General features: G+C 42.5%; 1 protein-coding gene across 1 annotated transcript in view; it reads right to left on the bottom strand.

Moving 5' to 3' along the window:
• The window catches only part of BPTF (bromodomain PHD finger transcription factor), a 923,754-nt gene that overhangs the window by 728,566 nt on the left and 171,385 nt on the right, over nucleotides 1-23,803 (bottom strand). Inside the window, exon 5 of the mRNA XM_053721515.1 lies at nucleotides 4,476-4,655. Within this exon, the coding sequence (XP_053577490.1) occupies nucleotides 4,476-4,655 (180 nt within the window). The remainder of the gene's footprint in view (nucleotides 1-4,475; nucleotides 4,656-23,803) is intronic.

Raw genomic sequence — 23,803 nt, 5'->3', positions numbered from 1 at the left:
ATCCATAGGGTCTTTAAGAGCACAACTGTCCTCAATTGGTATGGTTGTGCGTTTAGCAAGTGAAGAAACAGCCCCCTCCACCTTAGGGACCGTCTGCCACGAGTCCCGCGTGGTGTCAGATATGGGGAACATTTTCTTAAAAACAGGAGGGGGGACAAATGGAATACCTGGTCTATCCCACTCCCTAGTTACTATATCCGCGATCCTCTTAGGGACCGGGAACACATCAGTGTAAACAGGAACTTCTAGGTACTTGTCCATTTTACACAATTTCTCTGGAACCACCAAAGGGTCACAGTTATCCAGAGTAACTAATACCTCCCTGAGCAATAAGCGGAGGTGTTCTAGTTTCAATTTAAAAGCCAACGTATCAGAGTCTGTCTGAGGAGCAACCTTTCCCGAATCGGAAATTTCTCCCTCAGACAGCACATCCCTCGCCCCCATTTCAGAGCGTTGTGAGTGTATATCGGATACAGCTACTAAAGCGTCAGAATGCTCATAATCTGTTCTTAAAACAGAGCTATCACACTTTGCAGGTAACACGGGCAGCTTAGATAAAAATACTGAGAGGGTATTATCCATAACTGCCGCCAAGTCTTGTAAGGTAAAAGAGTTAGACGCGTTAGAGGTACTAGGCGTCGCTTGAGCGGGCGTAACTGGTTGTGACACTTGGGGAGAGGTCAACGGGCTAACCTCATTACCTTCTTTCTGAGAATCATCTTGGGCCACATTTTTAAGTGCAACAATATGGTCTTTAAAGTGTATAGACATATCAATACAAGTGGGACACATTTTGAGAGGGGGTTCCACCATGGCTTCTAAACACATTGAACAAGGATTTTCCTTGCTGTCAGACATGTTTAACAGACTAGTAGTAAGACAAACAGGCTTAGAAATCACTTTAATCAAGCAAAAACACAATTTGCAAAAAAACGTTACTGTGCCTTTAAGAGATAAAAAAGGCACACAATTTTCCAAAACAGTGAAAAATGCACCAAACTTTTCACAGTATGTACCTAAAGCATTGGTAAGATTGCACAACTAGCAAGAAAAACGATTAACCCCTTAATGCCCAAACCGGATCAATAGTAAGCTAACAGACCGGTTAAAACAACTTTAGCACCTTGCCACAGCTCTGCTGTGGCCCTAACTTCCCTTAGGAGTCAGATTTATGGGGAAAAAGCTTCTTATGGGTCCTCAAACTGTAGCAGGAGCCTCCATGTGAACAGAGCCTGAAGATCTAGTCAAACTAACTGGGCATCTGAGGCGCGAAATTAGGCCCCTCCCACCTTACTCCGGAACTGTGAGGCCTAAGAAAACACTCCTAATAGTTATAATATTAGCCATGTGGGTAACAACCCCTGTAAGAAACCCAAAGGGACCTTCAAAGTGTCTCAAAAAATGATATTTCTTAGTAAAAACCGTTTGCTATAAAAAAGTGTCAACTTGTCATAAAATAGTGTCAACCAGCATAAATTAGCCCTGTTATGTAAGCTTGTAATTCCATACTTAGTCTCTGAATAAAGCTTACCCTTCCCTCATGGGGATCTTATCAGTCCTTTTCTAGCATTATCACAGTCTTGTCTAGAAATAAATGACTGAACATACCTTATTGCAGACTAACCTGCAAACTGTTCCCCCCAACTGAAGTTTTCTTGTACTCCTCTGTCCTGTGTGGGAACAGCAGTGGATTTTAGTTACAACATGCAAAAATCATCTTCCTCTCTGCAGAAAACTTCATCTCTTTTCTGCTGGAGAGTAAACAGTACACACCGGTACCATTTAAAATAACAAACTTTTGCTTGTAGAACAAAAACTACAAATCTAACACCACATTCACTTTACCCTTCCGAGAGGGACCCTATTGCTTAGAGCCGGCAAAGAGAATGACTGGGGGGTGGCGCTAGAGGGGGAGCTATATGGACAGCTCTGCTGTGTGCTCTCTTTGCCACTTACTGTTAGGAAGGAGAATATCCCACAAGTAAAGGATGAATCCGTGGACTGGATACACCTTACAAGAGAAATCTCTGTTTTTAAAAACTTTCACTCAGCCCTGGAAGCACAACCGATCTACCTGTGTAGTGATCGAGAATGAAAATAATAACATATTGGGGACGCCACTACACTAACTGACTTCTACCACAAGTCTAAAGCAAAGCGGCGAAATGGGTCAAGTGACCCGCCAAAGAAAACTGCATCGCATACAAGCACGTGTTTAGAATCTCCAACAATGTTCGCACATCGTTACATGCAGCGTCCCCTGAGCTGTTACAGCAAAGTAACACATTGGAGCATTCAGACGCTATGCAGCCCAACTGTCCTAAAGGTCATAGCAGTCTTTGTGTAAACACATTCTCAGCCCATACAACACAGTATGAGAAGAAATTTCCACAACCGTTTAAGTGTGGAAAGTAGGCATCCAGACTGCATAAGTCATATAAAGCAGTTATGTGGACCATCTACACAAATTGTGCTAAAAAAAACTACAGCTTGCTAGCAGAACCCACAAATCCAGACTGCATAAGTCATATAAAGCAGTTATGTGGACCATCTACACAAATTGTGCTAAAAAAAACTACAGCTTGCTAGCAGAACCCACAATGAATAAAAAGGATTATACTTTAATACATAAAAAGTCATGACTACTTGTCTCCAGTCACATCTTAGTGCCTGCTACCTGCCTGTCAATATACTGACAAAGGATACCTTTGTCCCATATAAGCTGCAGCTGAATCTTATGAACTGCAGAGTCTCTTATCACCAGAATACAAAGGCACTTACCTGCAGTCTGGATGTCCGATAGGACGACGGCTTACTAGGTATGAGAGGACGCAGCTCCCCAAAGAGACACAGAGTAGAAAAACCTACTCTGGCTTTCTATACAATGGGAAGCAAATATGTTAGGAAAACACAGCAAGGCCCACCTTACAAGTTCCTAACTGCTTTAAAGCCACCACTGCCCTACTGAAGAGACTAACGTGGAGTACAGGTAGACCTAATCTTGAGAGAAAAGATGAGAGCAAACCTACTCTGGCTTTCAAAATAATAAAATCTTGATTGAAGTGAAATAAATCTAATCTTCAGACACCAAAAACTTTACTTCCTCCATGCATCGAAGGCAAAGAGAATGACTAGGGATTGTGGGAAGGGAAGTGACATTTAACAGCTTTGCTGTGGTGCTCTTTGTCTCCTCCGGCTGGCCAGGAGTGATATTCCCAACAGTAATTGATTCTGTGGACTTACCGTATCTTAGGAAAGAAATTGTAATTTTATCTTAAAATGTTGAGCGGTTCCATTTCTGAAAGTAGTTAAAATACATAATGCACAGATAAAGTAAAATTGTTTCAATGGGTCCGCCTCCTCGGCTTCCAACAGACCTTCCCTTACATCCCCCCTAGCTAATCTCATCATTACTTATCCCCTTCCCCCTTTTTTCATTTTATTTTCTATTTTTTTTTCTTCCCCTTTCCATTTAAAAAAGGTACCAGGTTCCAGGGCCGATCCTTCTGAAGTTCGAGTACCCTTTTTCATACACGTTGTAATGTTTGTATTTCATATATTTTTTCTTGTTATACATTATGGAATGACTACTGTTTTCAACTTAAAGGGACAGTAAACCTTAAAAATAATGTTATATAATTCTGCACATAGTGCAGAATTATATAACATTATTTAGGTGCTATAGCCATAAAAGCATTTTTTACCGTTTAATTTGCTAAAATACGGCGCTTTTACAGACCCGCTCTCTGCTGAGCGGGTCTGTTATTTTTAGTCAGCGCATCGGGCCAGCTGTATAGTCACAGCCCGGCCCGACCGCGCCATAGCACTAAGTGCAGCTCGCTCCTGTCACAGGAGCGAGCTGCACTTAGTCTTATGGCGCGGTCGGGCCGGGCTGTGACTATACAGCTGGCCCGATGCGCTGACTGAAAATAACAGACCCGCTCAGCAGAGAGCAGAGAGCAGGTCTGTAAAAGCGCCGTATTTTAGCAAATTAAACAGTAAAAAATGCTTTTATGGCTATAGCACCTAAATAATGTTATATAATTCTGCACTATGTGCAGAATTATATAACATTATTTTTAAGGTTTACTGTCCCTTTAATGCTGGTATAGGTGTTCATGCTTAAACTCAACAAAAACTGAACATACTGTCTCCCTAATTCTGTATTAGTTGTCACTGATTCTTAATGATATTGATGGTGTGCCCACGGGTGGATCTATTATATATTGAGGACACTGCGAACCTATAACAATAAAATGAGATAGGATAAAGAAGGGTAATTTACAGAACCAGTTACCCATGAATGGTCCATATTTTCACTTGGTGTATTGTATTGTTTATCCAACCCTTCAATGTCTTGATTGCTTTGTGATTGTTATGACTACCTCAATAAAAATATGATTTATAAAAAATAAAAATAAAAAAGTGCTACAATGGAAAAAAAAAAAAAAAATATATATATATATATATATTACCTGATAAAGTGGTAGAGGACTTAGTTTCCATATTCTTTTCTGTATCAGCTACTTTGCTACCTTCTTCTGAATCTCCTTGTTTCTCATTCTTTTCAGAAGTTTCATTAGTGGAAGCACTGGTGATGCTGCTGGCAGAACGTGAATCCTCTGTAGTGCATTTTTCTCTGTTTGTCCCTTCTACTATGAAATATACGAACTGGCTTTAAATGTTTGTGGTTTTTAACAATATCTCAACAGATAATTCTCTTTTAAATAATGAAAGTTATGTATATAAAAAAATTGTTAACTATAAAAATACTAACATCGGTAGTGAAATAGTGTGCGAGTTTCTGAAACCACCTAAATGTATAATTACTAAATAATCATTTAAAAATATACAGCGCTCATATAGATAAACCACATTAACCTAAAATGGAGTAGGGAAAGGTATCTAGAGTGAATAAAGGTTGTGAGAAAAGCAAAAGAAAAGAGAATGGGAGGAAAGGAACAGAGTGAAAGACAGCGATTATTAAAGTCAAAAAGGAAATTTATGCTTACATGATAAATTTATTTCTTTTTTTCGATACGATGAGTCCACGGAATTCATCCTTACTTGTGGGATATCGCCTCCTGGTCAGCAGGAGGAGGCAAAGAGCTCCACAGCAGAGCTGTATAAATAGCTCCTCCCTTCCCTCCCAACCCAGTCATTCGACCGAAGTTAGGAAGAGAAAGGAAAAGCCAAGGAGCAGAGGTGACTGAAGTTTAACAAAAAACAATAACCTGTCTCATAGAACAGGGCGGGCCGTGGACTCATCGTATCGAAAAAGAAATAATTTATTAGGTAAGCATAAATGTCCTTTTCTTTTTCAAGATACGATGAGTCCACGGAATTCATCCTTACTTGTGGGATACAATACCAAAGCTATAGTACACGGATGAAACGGGAGGGACAAGACAGGTAACCTAAACGAAAGCCACCACTGCTTGAAGAACATTCCTTCCAAAAACAGCCTCATGTGAGGCAAAGATACCAAATTTGAAAATTGAGAAAAAGTTAAAGGAGCCGACCAAGTCGCAGTCTTGTAAATCTGTTCAACAGAAGCATCATTTTTGAATGTCCAAGAGGAAACCACAGCCCTAGTGGAATGAACCGTAAGTCATTCAGGAGACTGCTGTCCAGCATTCTCAACTGACAAAAGTCCTTGGTAGCTTGCAAGTAGAACTTTGAAAGCACGGACGACAACTAAATATGTACCAGACGTTCCTCCTGAGAAAAAGGAATAGAACACACAGATGGAACCACGATTCCTGAGTAAGGTGCTTAACTGAAACAACCTTAGGAAGAGACCCAGGTTAGTACACAACACCACCTTATCCGCATGAAAAATAAGATAAGGGGAATTATATTGCAAAGCTGAAAACTCTGATATTCTTGTAATGTGCTTAACTGAAAACTGAAAAAAAGCAACCAAGAATAAAACTTTCCAAGATAACAACTCAATATCTATGGAATGCATAGGTTCCAACGGAACCCCTATAAAAAACTCTAAGAACTAAATTCAAACTCAAAAGAGGAGTAATAGGTCTAAAAACAGGCCTTATTCCAGACAGAGCCAGACAAAAGGATTGTACATCTGGAACGTCTGCCAGACTCTTGTTTAATAAAATAGACAAACCCGAAACCTGTCCCTGTAGGGAACAAACCGATAACCACGTCTCCAATTCTTCTTGGAGACAAGACAAAATTCTAGGAATCCTCCCCTACTCCATGAGTAACCCTGGGATTCACACCAAGAAAGATATGTACGCGATATCTCATGGTAAAACTTCCTAGTAACAGGCTTTCATGCCTGAAAAAAGGTATCTATAATCGGATCAAAGAAACCTCGCTTGCATAGATCAAACATCCAGTCCCAAAGTAAGTAACTGCAGAGAAACTATATGAAAGTGACGGAGGGACCCTGAAGAAAGATTCCTCCTCAACGGAAGAAACCAAGGCTACCGAGGTGACATGGTCAGCAGTTTAGCATACTCAATCCTGTGAGACTACGCAGAAGCGAGGAGAAGCCCCGATGCCCTCACCTATGTGATCAGAACAAACCAACGGCAAAAAAACACAAACGGGGGGAAAAAGGGAACTTAGGCTGAAAGATTAAAGAACTACCAAGGTAGTTAACAGCCTGTACTGGGGCCCCCGGACCTGGACCCGCATCCCGAAAACTAGGCATTCTAACAAGATGCCATAACATCCAACTCCAGCCAACCCTATTTGAGAACCAGGAAGAAGATACTCCCGGATGGAGATCACACTCTCCCGGATGAAAAAGACTGTCTACTTAGAATAATCCGCTTCCCAAGTGTCAACCCCTGGGATATGGATCGCTGACAGATACAAGAATGAAATTGGGTCAATGCCAACTGAGGCCAAAACAGAAGAGACATGAATCTCACTCTCAGTTGTAGGAAATCGAGGAACAGACTCCACTGGAGTCCTCACTCTGCTAAATCATGTACCCTGGTACAGGTGATCCAGAGACAACCACTATAGAAAAAAATCCTTTGTCTCCTCTTCAGAGTTAATTGAGGAGAGAAATATGCATAGTCTCCGTTCCATAGCCTGAGAATGCACAACCGCATAGGTCTGATGTGGAACGAACAAACAGAAATTCAAGAGTCACTAGACGCTGCTTATTTCATCAACCCCTGAAGGATGAAAGGACCTCACCGGGGATCAAACCTGCAACTCTCGAGTTATCACCCACTATGTACTGAGCCACTGAAGGCCGAGAATTGGGCTGAAGGTCCAGACCAGTAAAGATAGACCCTAGTTTCCTGACCTCAGTCAGAAAAACAAACCTAAGCAATCTGGAAACTGACATGATACCCAAAAAGCTACCCCTGTGCTTGAGACAAAGGAACACCTTTCCAAAGTCACCTTCCACCCGTGAGCTCACTGGAATAACAACAATAATACCATGTCCGTGGAAATCTTGTTTGCTATAAGAATGACGCCTGGCCTAGGATATTAGTCAGAGAGGGCGCCCTTGCAATGCCCAGTAGAACTCGGGACTGCGGCAAGACCCAAGAGAAAAACCACGAACGGAAAGTGTTTGACCATAAGGCAAATCCTAGAACCCGAGACCAATCTCGTGAACGGCACAGGAAAGTACTAGGCCCTTAAGCCAACATTGACATAAATTGACCCTCACGGATCAAGAGAAACATGAAACAGATCAATAGTATCCTTCTAGAAGGACATATTAGAACTGGAGCAATCACTCCCAGGCCTGAGAGATCTCCTACACAGCGTAAGAACGTCTCTCCCTGTGTATAATCCGTAGACAATCTAGAATGCAGAAACTGCCTCTGAGAGGAAAACATTCAAGTTTAAAAACAAACTAGAGCGAAAAACAGAAAACCAGCCCCCTACAAGATCCAATCTCAGACAGGAGCATGTTCCCTATGCTGTCTGAGTCAACAGCAGGCTATACGTTCACCAAGCTTTTAGTTATATAACACATAGTCCTAAAACAAGGCTCTAGCCAAAAGGCACCAAGAGCTGAAATAGATCCACCTACGCTCCCAGTTTGACAATTGGAAGGCAAGAAGGTGAAATAAAATAAGTAGCCAATGTGCCGCTACATCAGTGACGGTACCAAAGTACCCAGATGGTTGTCATTGTAAACCCTGGAGTGCGTCCCATAACTAAATTTAATCCAGTAGGACTATACTCTAAGGACAAAAAAGGGTAATTCGTAGTGATCGAAACTACACCTTCTCCCCTAAGGAATGTCGTTCAGCCACTTAGCTGATACGGCTATAGGAAACAGTTATGTAAATATAGAGGACGCCCAAGGCACCAAATCCATTTGAAACTGGAAATCCCAGCAACGTGGAGAAATCGCTAAAATAGTAAGTCTTCCAGCAATGCTAAACCCTACGTAAAAACATAGAAAGCATCATAACCCTGAACGGAGTGCGAAGGACATGCCAGACCCTTCAAGCAGGCCCTAAAATTATGATTGGAATACTATAGGAGAAATTAGTGGCCACTTGTTAACAGACTCCCAAACAGTAAACCAACAACTTTTGAGTGCACATGCAGGGAGCAGTAGCTGGATTCAAACCACAAACCTTCTGCTTGCAAGGTAGTTCAGCTAACCATTATGCTACCAATGTTGGTTCGCTGAAAATGGGATATTTGAACATAGGAAACAATACCGTTCCTTTTAATTCAGAGAAACAGAATTTATGTTTACCTGATAAATTTCTTTCTCCTACGGTGTATCAGGTCCACGGCTTCATCCTTACTTGTGGGATATTCTCAATCCCTACAGGAAGTGGCAAAGAGAGCACACAGCAGAGCTGTCCATATAGCTCCCCTCAGGCTCCGCCCCCCCAGTCATTCGACCGACTGTTAGGAGAAAAAGGAGAACCATAGGGTGCAGTGGTGACTGTAGTTTACAAAAAATAAAATTTAAACCTGACCAAATGCCAGGGTGGGCCGTGGACCAGATACACTGTAGGAAAAAGAAATTTATCAGGTAAACATAAATTCTGTTTTCTCCTACATTGGTGTATCCGGTCCACGGCTTCATCCTTACTTGTGGGAACCAATACCAAAGCTTTAGGACACGGATGAAGGGAGGGAACAAGTCAGGTAACCTAAATGGAAGGCACCACTGCTTGTAAAACCTTTCTCCCAAAAATAGCCTCCGAAGAAGCAAAAGTATCGAATTTGTAAAATTTGGCAAATGTATGCAGTGAAGACCAAGTCGCTGCCTTACAGATCTGTTCAACAGAAGCCTCATTCTTGAAAGCCAATGTGGAAGCCACAGCTCTAGTAGAGTGAGCTGTAATTCGTTCAGGAGGCTGCCTTCCAGCAGTCTCATAGGCCAACCGGATGATGCTTTTCAGCCAGAAAGATAGAAGAAATAAAAAACTACAACTAACACCACATACTCTTTACCACCCCTGTGGAGATGCTACTAGTAAGAGCGGCAAAGAGAATGACTGGGGGGGGCGGAGCCTGAGGGGAGCTATATGGACAGCTCTGCTGTGTGCTCTCTTTGCCACTTCCTGTAGGGATTGAGAATATCCCACAAGTAAGGATGAAGCGTGGGCCGGATACACCAATGTAGGAGAAATTAACTTTATCTTTGAGTGCGTTAGTTTCATCTTCAGACAAAGAATAAACTATCATAAAAAGTCATTTAATATAATGCACACAGAACAAGACGGTACAGTCTCTTTAACTCAAAGAAACTCATTCTTGTGAACGTTTGTACCATCCTATGTCACAAAGGATGATTGAACAAACAAAACAGTTGCAATTTAGGTAATCAAATTTACACAGAAAAAGAAAATGTATGCTTACCTGATAAATTGATTTCTTCTATGATACGACGAGTCCACGGATTCATCCTTACTTGTGGGATATTATCCTCCTGCTAACAGGAAGTGGCAAAGAGCACCACAGCAGAGCTGTATATATAGCTCCTCCCTTCTCTCCACCCCCAGTCATTCGACCGAAGGTATAGGAAGAGAAAAGAAAAGCTAAAAGGTGCAGGGGTGACTGAAGTTTTAAAAAACAAAAATATAATCTGTCTAAAATGACAGGGAGGGCTGTGGACTTGTCGTATCGTAGAATAAATCAATTTAACAGGTAAGCATAAATTTCCTTTATTTTTACTAGATACGACGAGTCCACGGATTCATCCTTACTTGTGGGATACAATACCAAAGCAACAGGACACGGATGAACAGGAGGGACAAGACAGATACCTAAACGGAAAGGCACCACTGCTTGAAGAACTTTTCTCCCAAAAATAGCCTCAGAAGAAGCAAAAGTATCAAATTTGGAAAATTTGGAAAAAGTATGAAGGGAGGACCAAGTCGCATCCTTACAAATCTGTTCAACAGAAGCATCGTTTTTAAAAGCCCAAGTGGAAACCACTGCTGTCCAGCAGTCTCATATGCCAGGCGGATGATGCTTTTCAGCCAAAAAGAGAGGTAGCCGTAGCTTTTTGACCCCTATGCTTTCCAGAATAAACAACGAATAGAGAAGATGTTTTACGGAAATCCTTGGTCGCTTGTAAGTAAAACTTCAAGGCACGAACCACGTCCAAGTTATGTAACAGACGCTCCTTCTTAGAAGAAGGATTAGGACACAAAGGAGGAACAACAATTTCCTGATTAATATTCTTATTTGAAACAACCTTAGGAAGGAATCCAGGTTTAGTACGTAAAACCACATTATCAGAATGGAAAATAAGATAAGGCGAATCACATTGTAACGCAGAAAGCTCAGAAACTCTTCGAGCAGAAGAGATAGCAACTAAAAACAAAACTTTCCAAGATAAAAGCTTAATATCTATGGAATGCATTGGTTCAAACGGAACCCCTTGAAGAACATTAAGAACTAAATTCAAACTCCATGGCGGAGCAATAGGTTTAAATACAGGTTTGATTGTGATTAAAGCCTGACAAAAAGACTGAACGTCTGGGACATCTGCCAGACGCTTATATAGTAGAATTGACAAGGCAGAAATTTGTCCTTTTAAGGAACTAGCTGATAATCCCTTCTCCAATCCTTCTTGGAGAAAAGACAAAATCCTAGGAATCCTAACCCTACTCCATGAGTAGCCCTTAGATTCACACCAATAAAGATATTCACGCCATATCTTATGGTAAATTTTCCTAGTGACAGGCTTGCGAGCCTGAATCAAAGTATCAATGACCAACTCAGAGAATCCCCGTCAGCTGCAGAGAATTTAGATTTGGATGTTGGAACGGACCTTGAATGAGAAGGTCCTGTCTCAATGGAAGTTTCCACGGTGGCAGAGAGGACATGTCCACTAGATCCGCATACCAAGTCCTGCGTGGCCATACAGGCGCTATTAGGATTACCGAGGCTCTCTCCTGTTTGATTCTTGCAATCACACGAGGCAGGAGAGGAAATGGTGGAAACACATAAGCCAGGTTGAACGACCAAGGTACTGCTAGAGCATCTATCAGTACAGCTTGGGGATCCCTTGACCTGGACCCGTAACGAGGAAGTTTGTTATTCTGACGAGATGCCATCAGATCCAATTCTGGTGTGCCCCATTGATGAATAATGATGCAAACACCTCCGGATGGAGCTCCCACTCCCCCGGATGAAAAGTCTGACGACTCAGAAAATCGGCTTCCCAGTTCTCTACTCCTGGGATATAGATTGCTGATAAATGGCAAGAGTGAGCCCCCGCCCTTCGGATTATCTTTGAAACCTCTATCATCGCTAGAGAATTATTTGTTCCCCCTTGATGATTGATATATGCTACAGTCGTGATATTGTCCGACTGGAATCTTATGAATTTGGCCAAAGCCAACTGAGGCCACGCCTGAAACGCGTTGAATATTGCTCTCAGTTCCAGAATATTGATTGGTAGTAGAGGAGACTCCTGAGTCCAAACACTCCTGGCGTCCGTCGTCACTATGACCCATGCTGGCCTGCGGAAGCACATTCCCTGGGACAGGTGATCCTGTGACAAACACCAAAGAAGAGAGTCTCTGGTCTCTTGATCCAGATTTATCTGAGGAGATAAATTCGCATAATCCCTATTCCACTGTCTGAGCATGCACAGCTGCAGTGGTCTGAGATGAAAGCGAGCAAACGGAACGATGTCCATTGCTACCATTAATCCAATGACTTCCATACACTGAGCCACTGATGGCCGAGGAATAGACTGAAGTGCTCGGCAAGTATTTAGAATCTTTGACTTTCTTACATCCTTCAGAAATATTTTCATGTCTACCGAGTCTATCAGAGTTCCCAAGAATGGAACTCTTGTTAGTGGAACTAGTGAACTCTTTTCTATATTCACTTTCCAGCCGTGAGTTCTTAGAAATGCCAACACGATGTCCGTGTGAGATTTGGTCAGACGATAAGTTGACGCCTGGATCAAAATATCGTCCAGATAGGGTGCCACTGCTATGCCCCGTGGCCTGAGAACCGCCAGAAGGGACCCTAGCACTTTTGTGAAGATTCTGGGAGCTGTGGCCAACCCGAAAGGAAGAGCCACAGACTGATAGTGTTCAAGCAGAAAGGCGAACCGTAGAAACTGATGATCCTTGTGGATAGGAATGTGAAGATACGCATCCTTCAGATCCACGGTGGTCATATATTGACCCTCCTGGATCATTGGTAAGATTGTTCGTATAGTCTCCATCTTGAACGATGGGACTCTGAGAAATTTGTTTAGACATTTGAGATCTAAAATCGGTCTGAAAGTTCCCTCTTTTTTGGGAACCACAAACAGATTTGAGTAAAACCCCTATCCCTGTTCTAGTTTTGGAACTGGACAAATTACTCCCATGGTATAGAGGTCTTTTACACAGCGTAAGAACGCCTCTCTTTTTGTCTGGTCTACAGACAAACGTGAAAGATGAAATCTCCCTCTTGGGAGAAAATCCTTGAATTCCGGCTGATACCCCTGGGTCACAATTTCTAATGCCCAGGAATCCTGAACGTCCCTTGCCCAAGCCTGAGCGAAGAGAGAAAGTCTGTCCCCTACCAAATCCGGTCCCGGATCGGGGTCTGCCCCTTCATGCTGTCTTGGTAGCAGCAGCGGGCTTCTTGGCTTGTTTACCTTTATTCCAGGCCTGGTTAGGTCTCCAGACTGACTTGGATTGCACAAAATTCCCCTCCTGCTTTGGGCCTCCTTTAAAGTTTCGAAAGGAACGAAAATTATTTTGTTTAGCCCTCATCTTAACAGTCTTATCCTGAGGTAGGGCATGACCTTTACCTCCAGTAAAGTCAGAAATGATTTCCTTCAATTCAGGTCCGAATAGGGTCTTACCTTTGAAAGGAATAGCTAAAAGCTTAGATTTTGATGACACATCAGCAGACCAAGACTTAAGCCATAACGCTCTACGCGCTAAAATGGCAAAACCTGCATTTTTCGCCGCTAATTTAGCAATTTGAAAAGCGGCATCGGTAATAAAAGAATTAGCCAACTTGAGAGCCTTAATTCTATCCAAAATATCATCTAATGGGGTCTCAACCTTAAGAGACTCCTCTAGAACCTCGAACCAAAAAGCTGCGGCAGTAGTCACTGGAACAATGCATGCTATAGGTTGTAGAAGAAAACCCTGACGAATAAACAATTTCTTTAGAAGACCCTCTAATTTTTTATCCATAGGATCTTTGAAAGCACAACTGTCCTCAATAGGTATAGTTGTACGCTTAGCTAGGGTAGAAATAGCTCCCTCCACCTTAGGGACCGTTTGCCAAGAATCCCGAATGGTGTCAGATATGGGAAACATTTTCTTAAAATTAGGAGGGGGAGAGAACGGAATGCCAGGTCTATCCCATTCCTTTGCAACAATGTACTAAATTCTTTTAGGGACTGGAAAAACATCAATGTAAACAGGTACCTCTAGATATTTATCCATCTTACACAATTTCTCTGGTGGTATTACAATAGGGTCACAATTATCCAGAGTCGATAAAACCTCCCGGAGTAACAGGCGGAGGTGTTCAAGCTTAAATTTAAAGGACATCACATCCAAATCTGTCTGAGGTAACACATTTCCTGAATCTGAAAGCTCTCCCTCAGACAGCAATTCCCCAACCAGAACACTGTGAGGGTACATCGTAAATGGCCAATAAAGCATCAGAGGGCTCAGCATTTACCTTAATACCGGACCTACTGCGTTTATCCTGCAAACCTGGCAGTTTAGATAATACCTCTGTAAGAGTAGTAGACATAACTGCAGCCATATCTTGCAGAGTAAAAGAGACGCACTAGAAGTACTTGGCGTCGCTTGAGTGGGCGTTAAAGGTTGTGACACTTGGGGAGAATTGGATGGCATAACCTGATTTTCTTCAGACTGAGAATCATGCTTAGACATACTTTTATGACCTAAAATATGTTCTTTGCAATGTAAGGCCCTTTCAGTACAAGAGGGACACAATGTAAGTGGGGGTTCCACAATGGCTTCTAAACACAGAGCATTGACTTTCCTCAATGTCAGACATGTTGAACAGGCTAGTAATAACCACAAAAAGTCTTGAAATCACTTTATTGAAAAAACACCAAGTTTTTAAAACGGTACTGTGCCTTTAAGAAGTAAAAAAGCACACAATATTTGCAAATCTGCCTCAAAATGCTATAACGTTCACAATTGTAGCATATATCCTCCTTATATTGTAGCCTAATATTGCATCACAAATATGGGACAAAATAACCCCCTATAAGAAAAACGTTATTCCCAAAAACATTATGAAAATTAACATAACAACCCCCTGCACCTCGCCACAGCTCTGCTGTGGCGCCTACCTGCCCTCAGGGGTCTGACAAGTCTCACTATGACTCCATTAGCCTATCTCTCAGTTTGGGCCCAACCGAAGCTGAAGTTTGCTGCCTTCTTGTAAAGATCAATTGCGCATCTGAGGCACGAAAATTAGGCCCCGCCCATCATATGTGATGTACTCTCAGCCTAAAAAACCGCAAGGAAGCGGTATAGAAACTAGCCATGTGGGTTTAAGTATCCCAAATGTACCTTAAAGCCATGTGAAAACCCCCAGCACAATGCCCAGCAACAGTGAATATCAAACCGTTTGTGTCAATAAAAACGTTATGCTGCCCGAGTGTCTATCTATGCTGCCATCATTATCTTGCTGCATTTAGCCCATAACAATTCATACACAGGTCTCCAGTAATACCCCTTTTTTATCTATAGGTTTACTGCTTACCCCTTCCCTCTTGGGAACTATGTCAGCCTGTTCTGAAATATCACAGTCACTTCAGAAAAAAATTACTGAACATACCTCAATGCTTGTAGCATGAAAAACGTTCCCCACACTGAAGTTTCTATAGTACTCCTCAGCCATTCTGTGGGAACTCATCTGGATCTTAGTGACAACTGCTAAGATCATCAACCTCCAGGCAGAAATCTTCTTCCATATGCTGCCTGAGGAAAAATAGTACTCACCGGTACCATTTAAAATAAAAAAGTCTTGCTTGAAGAAAATAAAAACTATCATTTTAACACCTCTTTCACTTTACCTCTTCCTATTACTAGTATAGGAAAAGAGAATGACTGGGGGTGGAGAGAAGGGAGGAGCTATATATATACAGCTCTGCTGTGGTGCTCTTTGCCACTTCCTGTTAGCAGGAGGATAATATCCCACAAGGATGAATCCTTGGACTCGTCTTATCTAGTAGAAGAAAATTGTTACTGTCCCTTTAAATTTTAAAAGAACGTTTGATTTCTGTCGTGCAGAAACAACCCAATAACAACGTAAATACTGCTGCAACTAGACATCGCTATGGACATCAAAAGCAAAGTCCTTGAAAGGAACCGCAGAGAACTGCCTGTGGGTTATAAAGTTGTGTGTCACCATATGTAGAATATTGTGGCATGGATTGACAGGTGTCACCAGACTCCAAACAACCACTTCATAAGGAGAATTCTACAATAAATTTTAACACAGGAAAATATGTTACTGTCTCTTTAAATGGTAAAAAAAAAAAACATCCTTCCTATATATTAGCTGCATAAAAACTATCAGCAGCTGTGGTCATGGTCGAACTCACAGGCTTTGGGATGTGGGGCAGTGCACCTGGCCACAGGGCCACAGAACCCTCATACCTAGGTTAAATAAATTGCAAGGTATCAATACCTACTAGTAGGAAAAACATAATTTATGCTTACCTGATAAATTTATTTCTCTTGTAGTGTATCCAGTCCACGGATCATCCATTACTTGTGGGATATTCTCCTTCCCAACAGGAAGTTGCAAGAGGATCACCCACAGCAGAGCTGCTATATAGCTCCTCCCCTCACTGCCATATCCAGTCATTCGACCGAAACAAGTCGAGAAAGGAGAAACCATAGGGTGCAGTGGTGATTGTAGTTTAATTAAAATTTAGACCTGCCTTAAAAGGACAGGGCGGGCCGTGGACTGGATACACTACAAGAGAAATAAATTTATCAGGTAAGCATAAATTATGTTTTCTCTTGTTAAGTGTATCCAGTCCACGGATCATCCATTACTTGTGGGATACCAATACCAAAGCTAAAGTACACGGATGATGGGAGGGACAAGGCAGGAACTTAAACGGAAGGAACCACTGCCTGTAGAACCTTTCTCCCAAAAACAGCCTCCGAAGAAGCAAAAGTGTCAAATTTGTAAAATTTTGAAAAGGTGTCAAGCAAAGACCAAGTCGCAGCCTTGCAAATCTGTTCAACAGAGGCCTCATTTTTAAAGGCCCAGGTCGAAGCCACAGCTCTAGTAGAATGAGCTGTAATCCTTTCAGGGGGCTGCTGTCCAGCAGTCTCATAGGCTAAGCGTATTATGCTCCGAAGCCAAAAGGAGAGAGAGGTTGCCGAAGCTTTTTGACCTCTCCTCTGTCCAGAGTAAACGACAAACAGGGCAGATGTTTGACGAAAATCTTTAGTAGCCTGTAAGTAAAACTTCAAGGCACGGACTACGTCCAGATTATGCAAAAGACGTTCCTTCTTTGAAGAAGGATTAGGACACAATGATGGAACAACAATCTCTTGATTGATATTCCTGTTAGAAACCACCTTAGGTAAAAACCCAGGTTTGGTACGCAGAACTACCTTGTCTGAATGAAAAATCAGATAAGGAGAATCACAATGTAAGGCAGATAACTCAGAGACTCTTCGAGCCGAGGAAATAGCCATCAAAAACAGAACTTTCCAAGATAAAAGTTTAATATCAATGGAATGAAGGGGTTCAAACGGAACTCCCTGAAGAACTTTAAGAACCAAGTTTAAGCTCCACAGGGGAGCAACAGTTTTAAACACAGGCTTAATCCTAACCAAAGCCTGACAAAATGCCTGGACGTCTGGAACTTCTGCCAGACGCTTGTGCAAAAGAATAGACAGAGCAGAGATCTGTCCTTTTAAAGAACTAGCTGATAAGCCTTTTTCCAAACCCTCTTGGAGAAAGGACAATATCCTAGGAATCCTAACCTTACTCCATGAGTAACTCTTGGATTCACACCAATAAAGATATTTACGCCATATCTTATGGTAGATTTTCCTGGTGACAGGCTTCCGTGCCTGTATTAAGGTATCAATGACTGACTCGGAGAAGCCACGCCTTGATAGAATCAAGCGTTAAACCTCCATGCAGTCAGTCTCAGAGAAATTAGATTTGGATGATTGAAAAGACTTTGTTTTAGAAGGTCCTGCCTCAGAGGCAGAGTCCATGGTGGAAGAGATGACATGTCCACTAGGTCTGCATACCAGGTCCTGCATGGCAACGCAGGCGCTATCAGAATCACCAATGCTCTCTCCGGTTTGATTTTGGCAATCAGTCGAGGGAGCAGAGGAAACGGTGGAAACACATAGGCCAGGTTGAAGAACCAAGGAGCTGCTAGAGCATCTATCAGCGTTGCTCCCGGGTCCCTGGACCTGGATCCGTAACAAGGAAGCTTGGCGTTTTGGCGAGACGCCATGAGATCCAGTTCTGGTTTGCCCCAACGATGGACCAGTTGAGCAAACACCTCCGGATGGAGTTCCCACTCCCCGGGATTAAAAGTCTGACGACTTAGAAAATCCGCCTCCCAGTTCTCTACGCCTGGGATGTGGATTGCTGACAGGTGGCAAGAGTGAGACTCTGCCCAGCGAATTATCTTTGAGACTTCTAACATCGCTAGGGAACTCCTGGTTCCCCCTTGATGGTTGATGTAAGCCACAGTCGTGATGTTGTCCGACTGAAATCTGATGAACCTCAGTGTTGCTAACTGAGGCCAAGCTAGAAGAGCATTGAATAATGCTCTTAACTCCAGAATATTTATTGGGAGGAGTTTCTCCTCCTGAGTCCATGAACCCTGAGCCTTCAGGGAGTTCCAGACTGCACCCCAGCCTAGAAGGCTGGCGTCTGTTGTTACAATTGTCCAATCTGGTCTGCGAAAGGTCATACCGTTGGACAGATGGACCCGAGATAGCCACCAGAGAAGAGAATCTCGGGTTTCTTGATCCAGATTTAGTAGAGGGGACAAATCTGAGTAATCCCCATTCCACTGACTTAGCATGCATAATTGCAGCGGTCTGAGATGCAGGCGCGCAAATGGCACTATGTCCATTGCCGCTACCATTAAGCCGATTACTTCCATGCACTGAGCCACTGACGGGCGTGGAATGGAATGAAGGAAACTGCAAGCATTTAGAAGTTTTGATAACCTGGACTCTGTCAGGTAAATTTTCATCTCTACAGAATCTATAAAAGTCCCTAGGAAGGAGACTCTTGTGAGTGGTGATAGAGAACTCTTTTCCACGTTCACTTTCCACCCATGCGACCTCAGAAATGCCAGAACTATCTCTGTATGAGACTTGGCAATTTGAAAGCTTGACGCCTGTATCAGGATGTCGTCTAGATACGGAGCCACCGCTATGCCTCGCGGTCTTAGAACCGCCAGAAGTGAGCCCAAAACCTTTGTAAAAATTCTCGGGGCAGTGGCCAACCCGAAGGGAAGAGCTACAAATTGGTAATGCCTGTCTAGAAAGGCAAACCTTAGGAACCGATGATGATCTTTGTGAATCGGTATGTGAAGGTAGGCATCCTTTAAGTCCACTGTGGTCATGCACTGACCCACTTGGATCATGGGTAGGATGGTCCGAATAGTTTCCATTTTGAATGATGGAACTCTGAGGAATTTGTTTAAGATCTTTAGATCCAAGATTGGTCTGAAGGTTCCCTCTTTCTTGGGAACCACAAACAGATTTGAATAAAATACCTGTCCTTGTTCCATCCGCGGAACTGGATGGATCACTCCCATTACTAGGAGGTCTTGCACACAGCTTAGGAATGCCTCTTTCTTTATCTGGTTTGCTGATAACCTTGAAAGATTAAATCTCCCTTGTGGAGGAGAAGCTTTGAAGTCCAGAAGATATCCCTGAGATATGATCTCCAACGCCCAGGGATCCTGAACATCTCTTGCCCACGCCTGGGCGAAGAGAGAAAGTCTGCCCCCCACTAGATCCGTTTCCAGATAGGGGGCCGTTCCTTCATGCTGTCTTGGGGGCAGCAGCAGGCTTTCTGGCCTGCTTGCCCTTGTTCCAGGACTGGTTAGGTTTCCAGGCCTGTCTGGAATGAGCAACAGTTCCCTCTTGTTTTGAAGCGGAGGAAGTTGATGAGGCTCCTGCCTTGAAATCTCGAAAGGCACGAAAAATAGACTGTTTGGCCTTTGATTTGGCCCTGTCCTGAGGAAGGGTATGACCCTTGCCTCCAGTAATGTCAGCAATAATTTCCTTCAAGCCAGGCCCGAATAAGGTCTGCCCCTTGAAAGGAATGTTGAGTAATTTAGACTTTGAAGTCACGTCAGCTGACCAGGATTTAAGCCATAGCGCCCTATGCGCCTGGATGGCGAATCCGGAATCCTTAGCCGTTAGTTTAGTCAAATGAACAATGGCATCAGAAACAAATGAGTTAGCTAGCTTAAGCGTTCTAAGCTTGTCAATAATTTCATTCAATGGAGCTGTCTGGATGGCCTCTTCCAGGGCCTCAAACCAGAATGCCGCCGCAGCAGTGACAGGCGCAATGCATGCAAGGGGCTGTAAAATAAAACCTTGTTGAATAAACATTTTCTTAAGGTAACCCTCCAATTTTTTATCCATTGGATCTGAAAAAGCACAACTGTCCTCAACCGGGATAGTGGTACGCTTTGCTAAAGTAGAAACTGCTCCCTCCACCTTAGGGACCGTCTGCCATAAGTCCCGTGTAGTGGCGTCTATTGGAAACATTTTTCTAAATATAGGAGGTGGGGAAAAGGGCACACCAGGTCTATCCCACTCCTTGCTAATAATTTCTGTAAGCCTTTTAGGTATAGGAAAAACGTCAGTACACACCGGTACCGCATAGTATCTATCCAGCCTACACAATTTCTCTGGAATTGCAACTGTGTTACAGTCATTCAGAGCAGCTAATACCTCCCCAAGCAATACACGGAGGTTCTCAAGCTTAAATTTAAAATTAGAAATCTCTGAATCAGGTTTCCCCGAGTCGGAGATGTCACCCACAGACTGAAGCTCTCCGTCCTCATGTTCTGCATACTGTGACGCAGTATCAGACATGGCTCTAAGAGCATTTGCGAGCTCTGTATCTCTCCTAACCCCAGAGTTATCGCGCTTGCCTCTTAATTCAGGCAATCTAGATAATACCTCTGACAGGGTATTATTCATGATTGCAGCCATGTCCTGCAAGGTAATCGCTATGGGCGTCCCTGATGTAATTGGCGCCATATTAGCGTGCCTCCCCTGAGCGGGAGGCGAAGGGTCTGACACGTGGGGAGAGTTAGTCGGCATAACTTCCCCCTCGACAGAACCCTCTGGTGATAATTCTTTTATAGATAAAGACTGATCTTTACTGTTTAAGGTGAAATCAATACATTTAGTACACATTCTCCTATGGGGCTCCACCATGGCTTTCAAACATAATGAACAAGTAGGTTCCTCTGTGTCAGACATGTTTAAACAGACTAGCAATGAGACTAGCAAGCTTGGAAAACACTTTAAAACAAGTTTACAAGCAATATAAAAAACGTTACTGCGCCTTTAAGAAACACAAATTTTCCCAAATTTTGAAATAACAGTGAAAAAATGCAGTTACACTAACGAAATTTTTACAGTGTATGTAATAAGTTAGCAGAGCATTGCACCCACTTGCAAATGGATGATTAACCCCTTAATACCAAAAACGGAATAACAAATGACAAAAACGTTTTTTAAACAGTCACAACAACTGCCACAGCTCTACTGTGGCTTTTTACCTCCCTCAATACGACTTTTGAAGCCTTTTGAGCCCTTCAGAGAAGTCCTGGATCATGCAGGAAGAAGCTGGATGTCTGTGTCTCTAATTTTTGCTGTGCAAAAAAACGCTAAAATAGGCCCCTCCCACTCATATTACAACAGTGGGAAGCCTCAGGGAACTGTTTCTAGGCAAAATTCAAGCCAGCCATGTGGAAAAAACTAGGCCCCAATAAGTTTTATCACCAAACATATGTAAAAAACGATTAAACATGCGAGCAAACGTTTTAAAATACACTTTTATAAGAGTATGTATCTCTATTAATAAGCCTGATACCAGTCGCTATCACTGCATTTAAGGCTTTACTTACATTACTTCAGTATCAGCAGCATTTTCTAGCAAATTCCATCCCTAGAAAAATATTTTAACTGCACATACCTTATTACAGGAAAACCTGCATGCTATTCCCCCTCTGAAGTTACCTCACTCCTCAGAATATGTGAGAACAGCAAAGGATCTTAGTTACTTCTGCTAAGATCATAGAAAACGCAGGCAGATTCTTCTTCTAAATACTGCCTGAGATAAACAGTACACTCTGGTACCATTTAAAAATAAACTTTTGATTGAAGAAATAAACTAAGTATAAAACACCACAGTCCTCTTACGACCTCCATCTTAGTTGAGAGTTGCAAGAGAATGACTGGATATAGCAGTGAGGGGAGGAGCTATATAGCAGCTCTGCTGTGGGTGATCCTCTTGCAACTTCCTGTTGGGAAGGAGAATATCCCACAAGTAATGGATGATCCGTGGACTGGATACACTTAACAAGAGAAAAATGCAATGTATTTCTCCAAGTAGTAAATTCCCTAAACTGGAACCCCACCGCAACAAGGAGAACATAGGTTACAAACCACATATGCCTATAACATCAAAAAGGACATATCTTTACTGTTGACCACATAAATAAAAGGAAACAGGCAACCAAAGCATGCAAAGTCTCTCTACTACATTGTCTCTGTTGTAACACAGTAGAGAAAGCATCCGGCGTCCATTGAAGGAAAAAGCAACCATGGTGCGCAACGGAACTCCGCCCATCGTGGGCGTATCGGTTAAAACATCTTCAGCCGCATATATCTAACAAGGCAAGCCGACGGAGACCTCATGGCACAGAAAATACTGACCATATCTTAATGTGCAAAGGTGCACAAACCATGGGGCGTACCGGAGCTCCGCCCATTGTGGGTGTATTAGTTAAACTTCACTGGCCGCATACGTTCTACAAAGCGAGCCGTCGAAGAACCGCATGGCAATAAAGAATTCCCCTTACTGCCTCTGTACATCAATCACTCCCATCACACAAGGCAGAAATCCGTACTAACCACACACTGCATGTTTAATAAAATAAACCGCTCTGTCGGCTGATGAGTTTTTAACAGAAGCCGTTGTGAGCCAATTTCATAACCTGTATAACAACGTGTCAAATCCTCCCTGTCGGTAGATTAATAGAATAGGCACATTGGGAGTGAGGACATAAAGTACCTCTCTGTCGGCTGATGTTTCTATCAATAAAGCCGATAAATACAAGTGGCACGTTCAACAGACATGTTAAAACAGGGATAGGCAACATAATTTATTCCCCATGACATACCGCCCTATGAACACAGGATAACCCTTGTTACTGTCTCTTTCCTGGGCCGCACACTTGAGCCATGTAGCCTCTGAAAGCAGTACTTATAAAAGCAGAAGTTGTTACTGAGACTGCAGAAAACTGCCCCATAACTTAAAGGACCAGTCAACACATTAGATTTGCATAATCAACAAATGCAAGATAACAAGACAATGCAATAGCACTTAGTCTGAACTTCAAATGAGTGGTAGATTTTTTTTATAACAAATTTCAAAGTTATGTATATTTCCACTCCCCTTGTACCATGTGATAGCAATCAGTCAATCACAAATGCATATACGTATAGTCTGTGAATTCTTGCACATGCTCAGTAGGATCTGGTGACTCAAAATGTATAAATATAAAAGACTGTGTACATTTTTTTAAATGGAAGTAAATTGGAAAGTTGTTTAAAATTACATGCTGTATCTGAATCATAATTTAATTTAACCTGAGTATCCCTTTAATCTCCTTTAACACGCAGGGATAAAGTTATATAATGTCCCACAAAACAGATATGTAAGCATACAGTCTATTCTGAAGTAATTTTAAGTCCCAGAAAAATAAAGACTGCACTTACCTCAATGCTGAGAGACAGCATGACCGGTCCCACAGGATCAAGAGGTTTCTTCTCCCTCCTGCAGTTCTGTGGGCACAAACAGGGCCTCAGTTAATATTTGCTAAAACCATAATCTGAAGGGCAGCACTCCGTATGGGAGGCGCAGTGAGAATATAATCCCACCAGTTCCCATTGCTTCAAAGCCACCAAATGCTTCTCTGTGAACTGCAGAGATGATCTGGTCTAGGCTACACCCTAAGACAAAATAGTTCACTGTGGCACCATTTGTAAAAATAATAAACACTTGATTTAAGAATCTATAACCAACACCTCACTTTGTCTCTTCCTATCACTAACAT

This window comes from Bombina bombina, chromosome 1 (assembly GCF_027579735.1).
Source record: "Bombina bombina isolate aBomBom1 chromosome 1, aBomBom1.pri, whole genome shotgun sequence".
NCBI lineage: Eukaryota > Metazoa > Chordata > Amphibia > Anura > Bombinatoridae > Bombina > Bombina bombina.
Note: the sequence above shows the minus strand (reverse complement) of the source record. Positions and strands in the feature narration are given on the sequence as shown.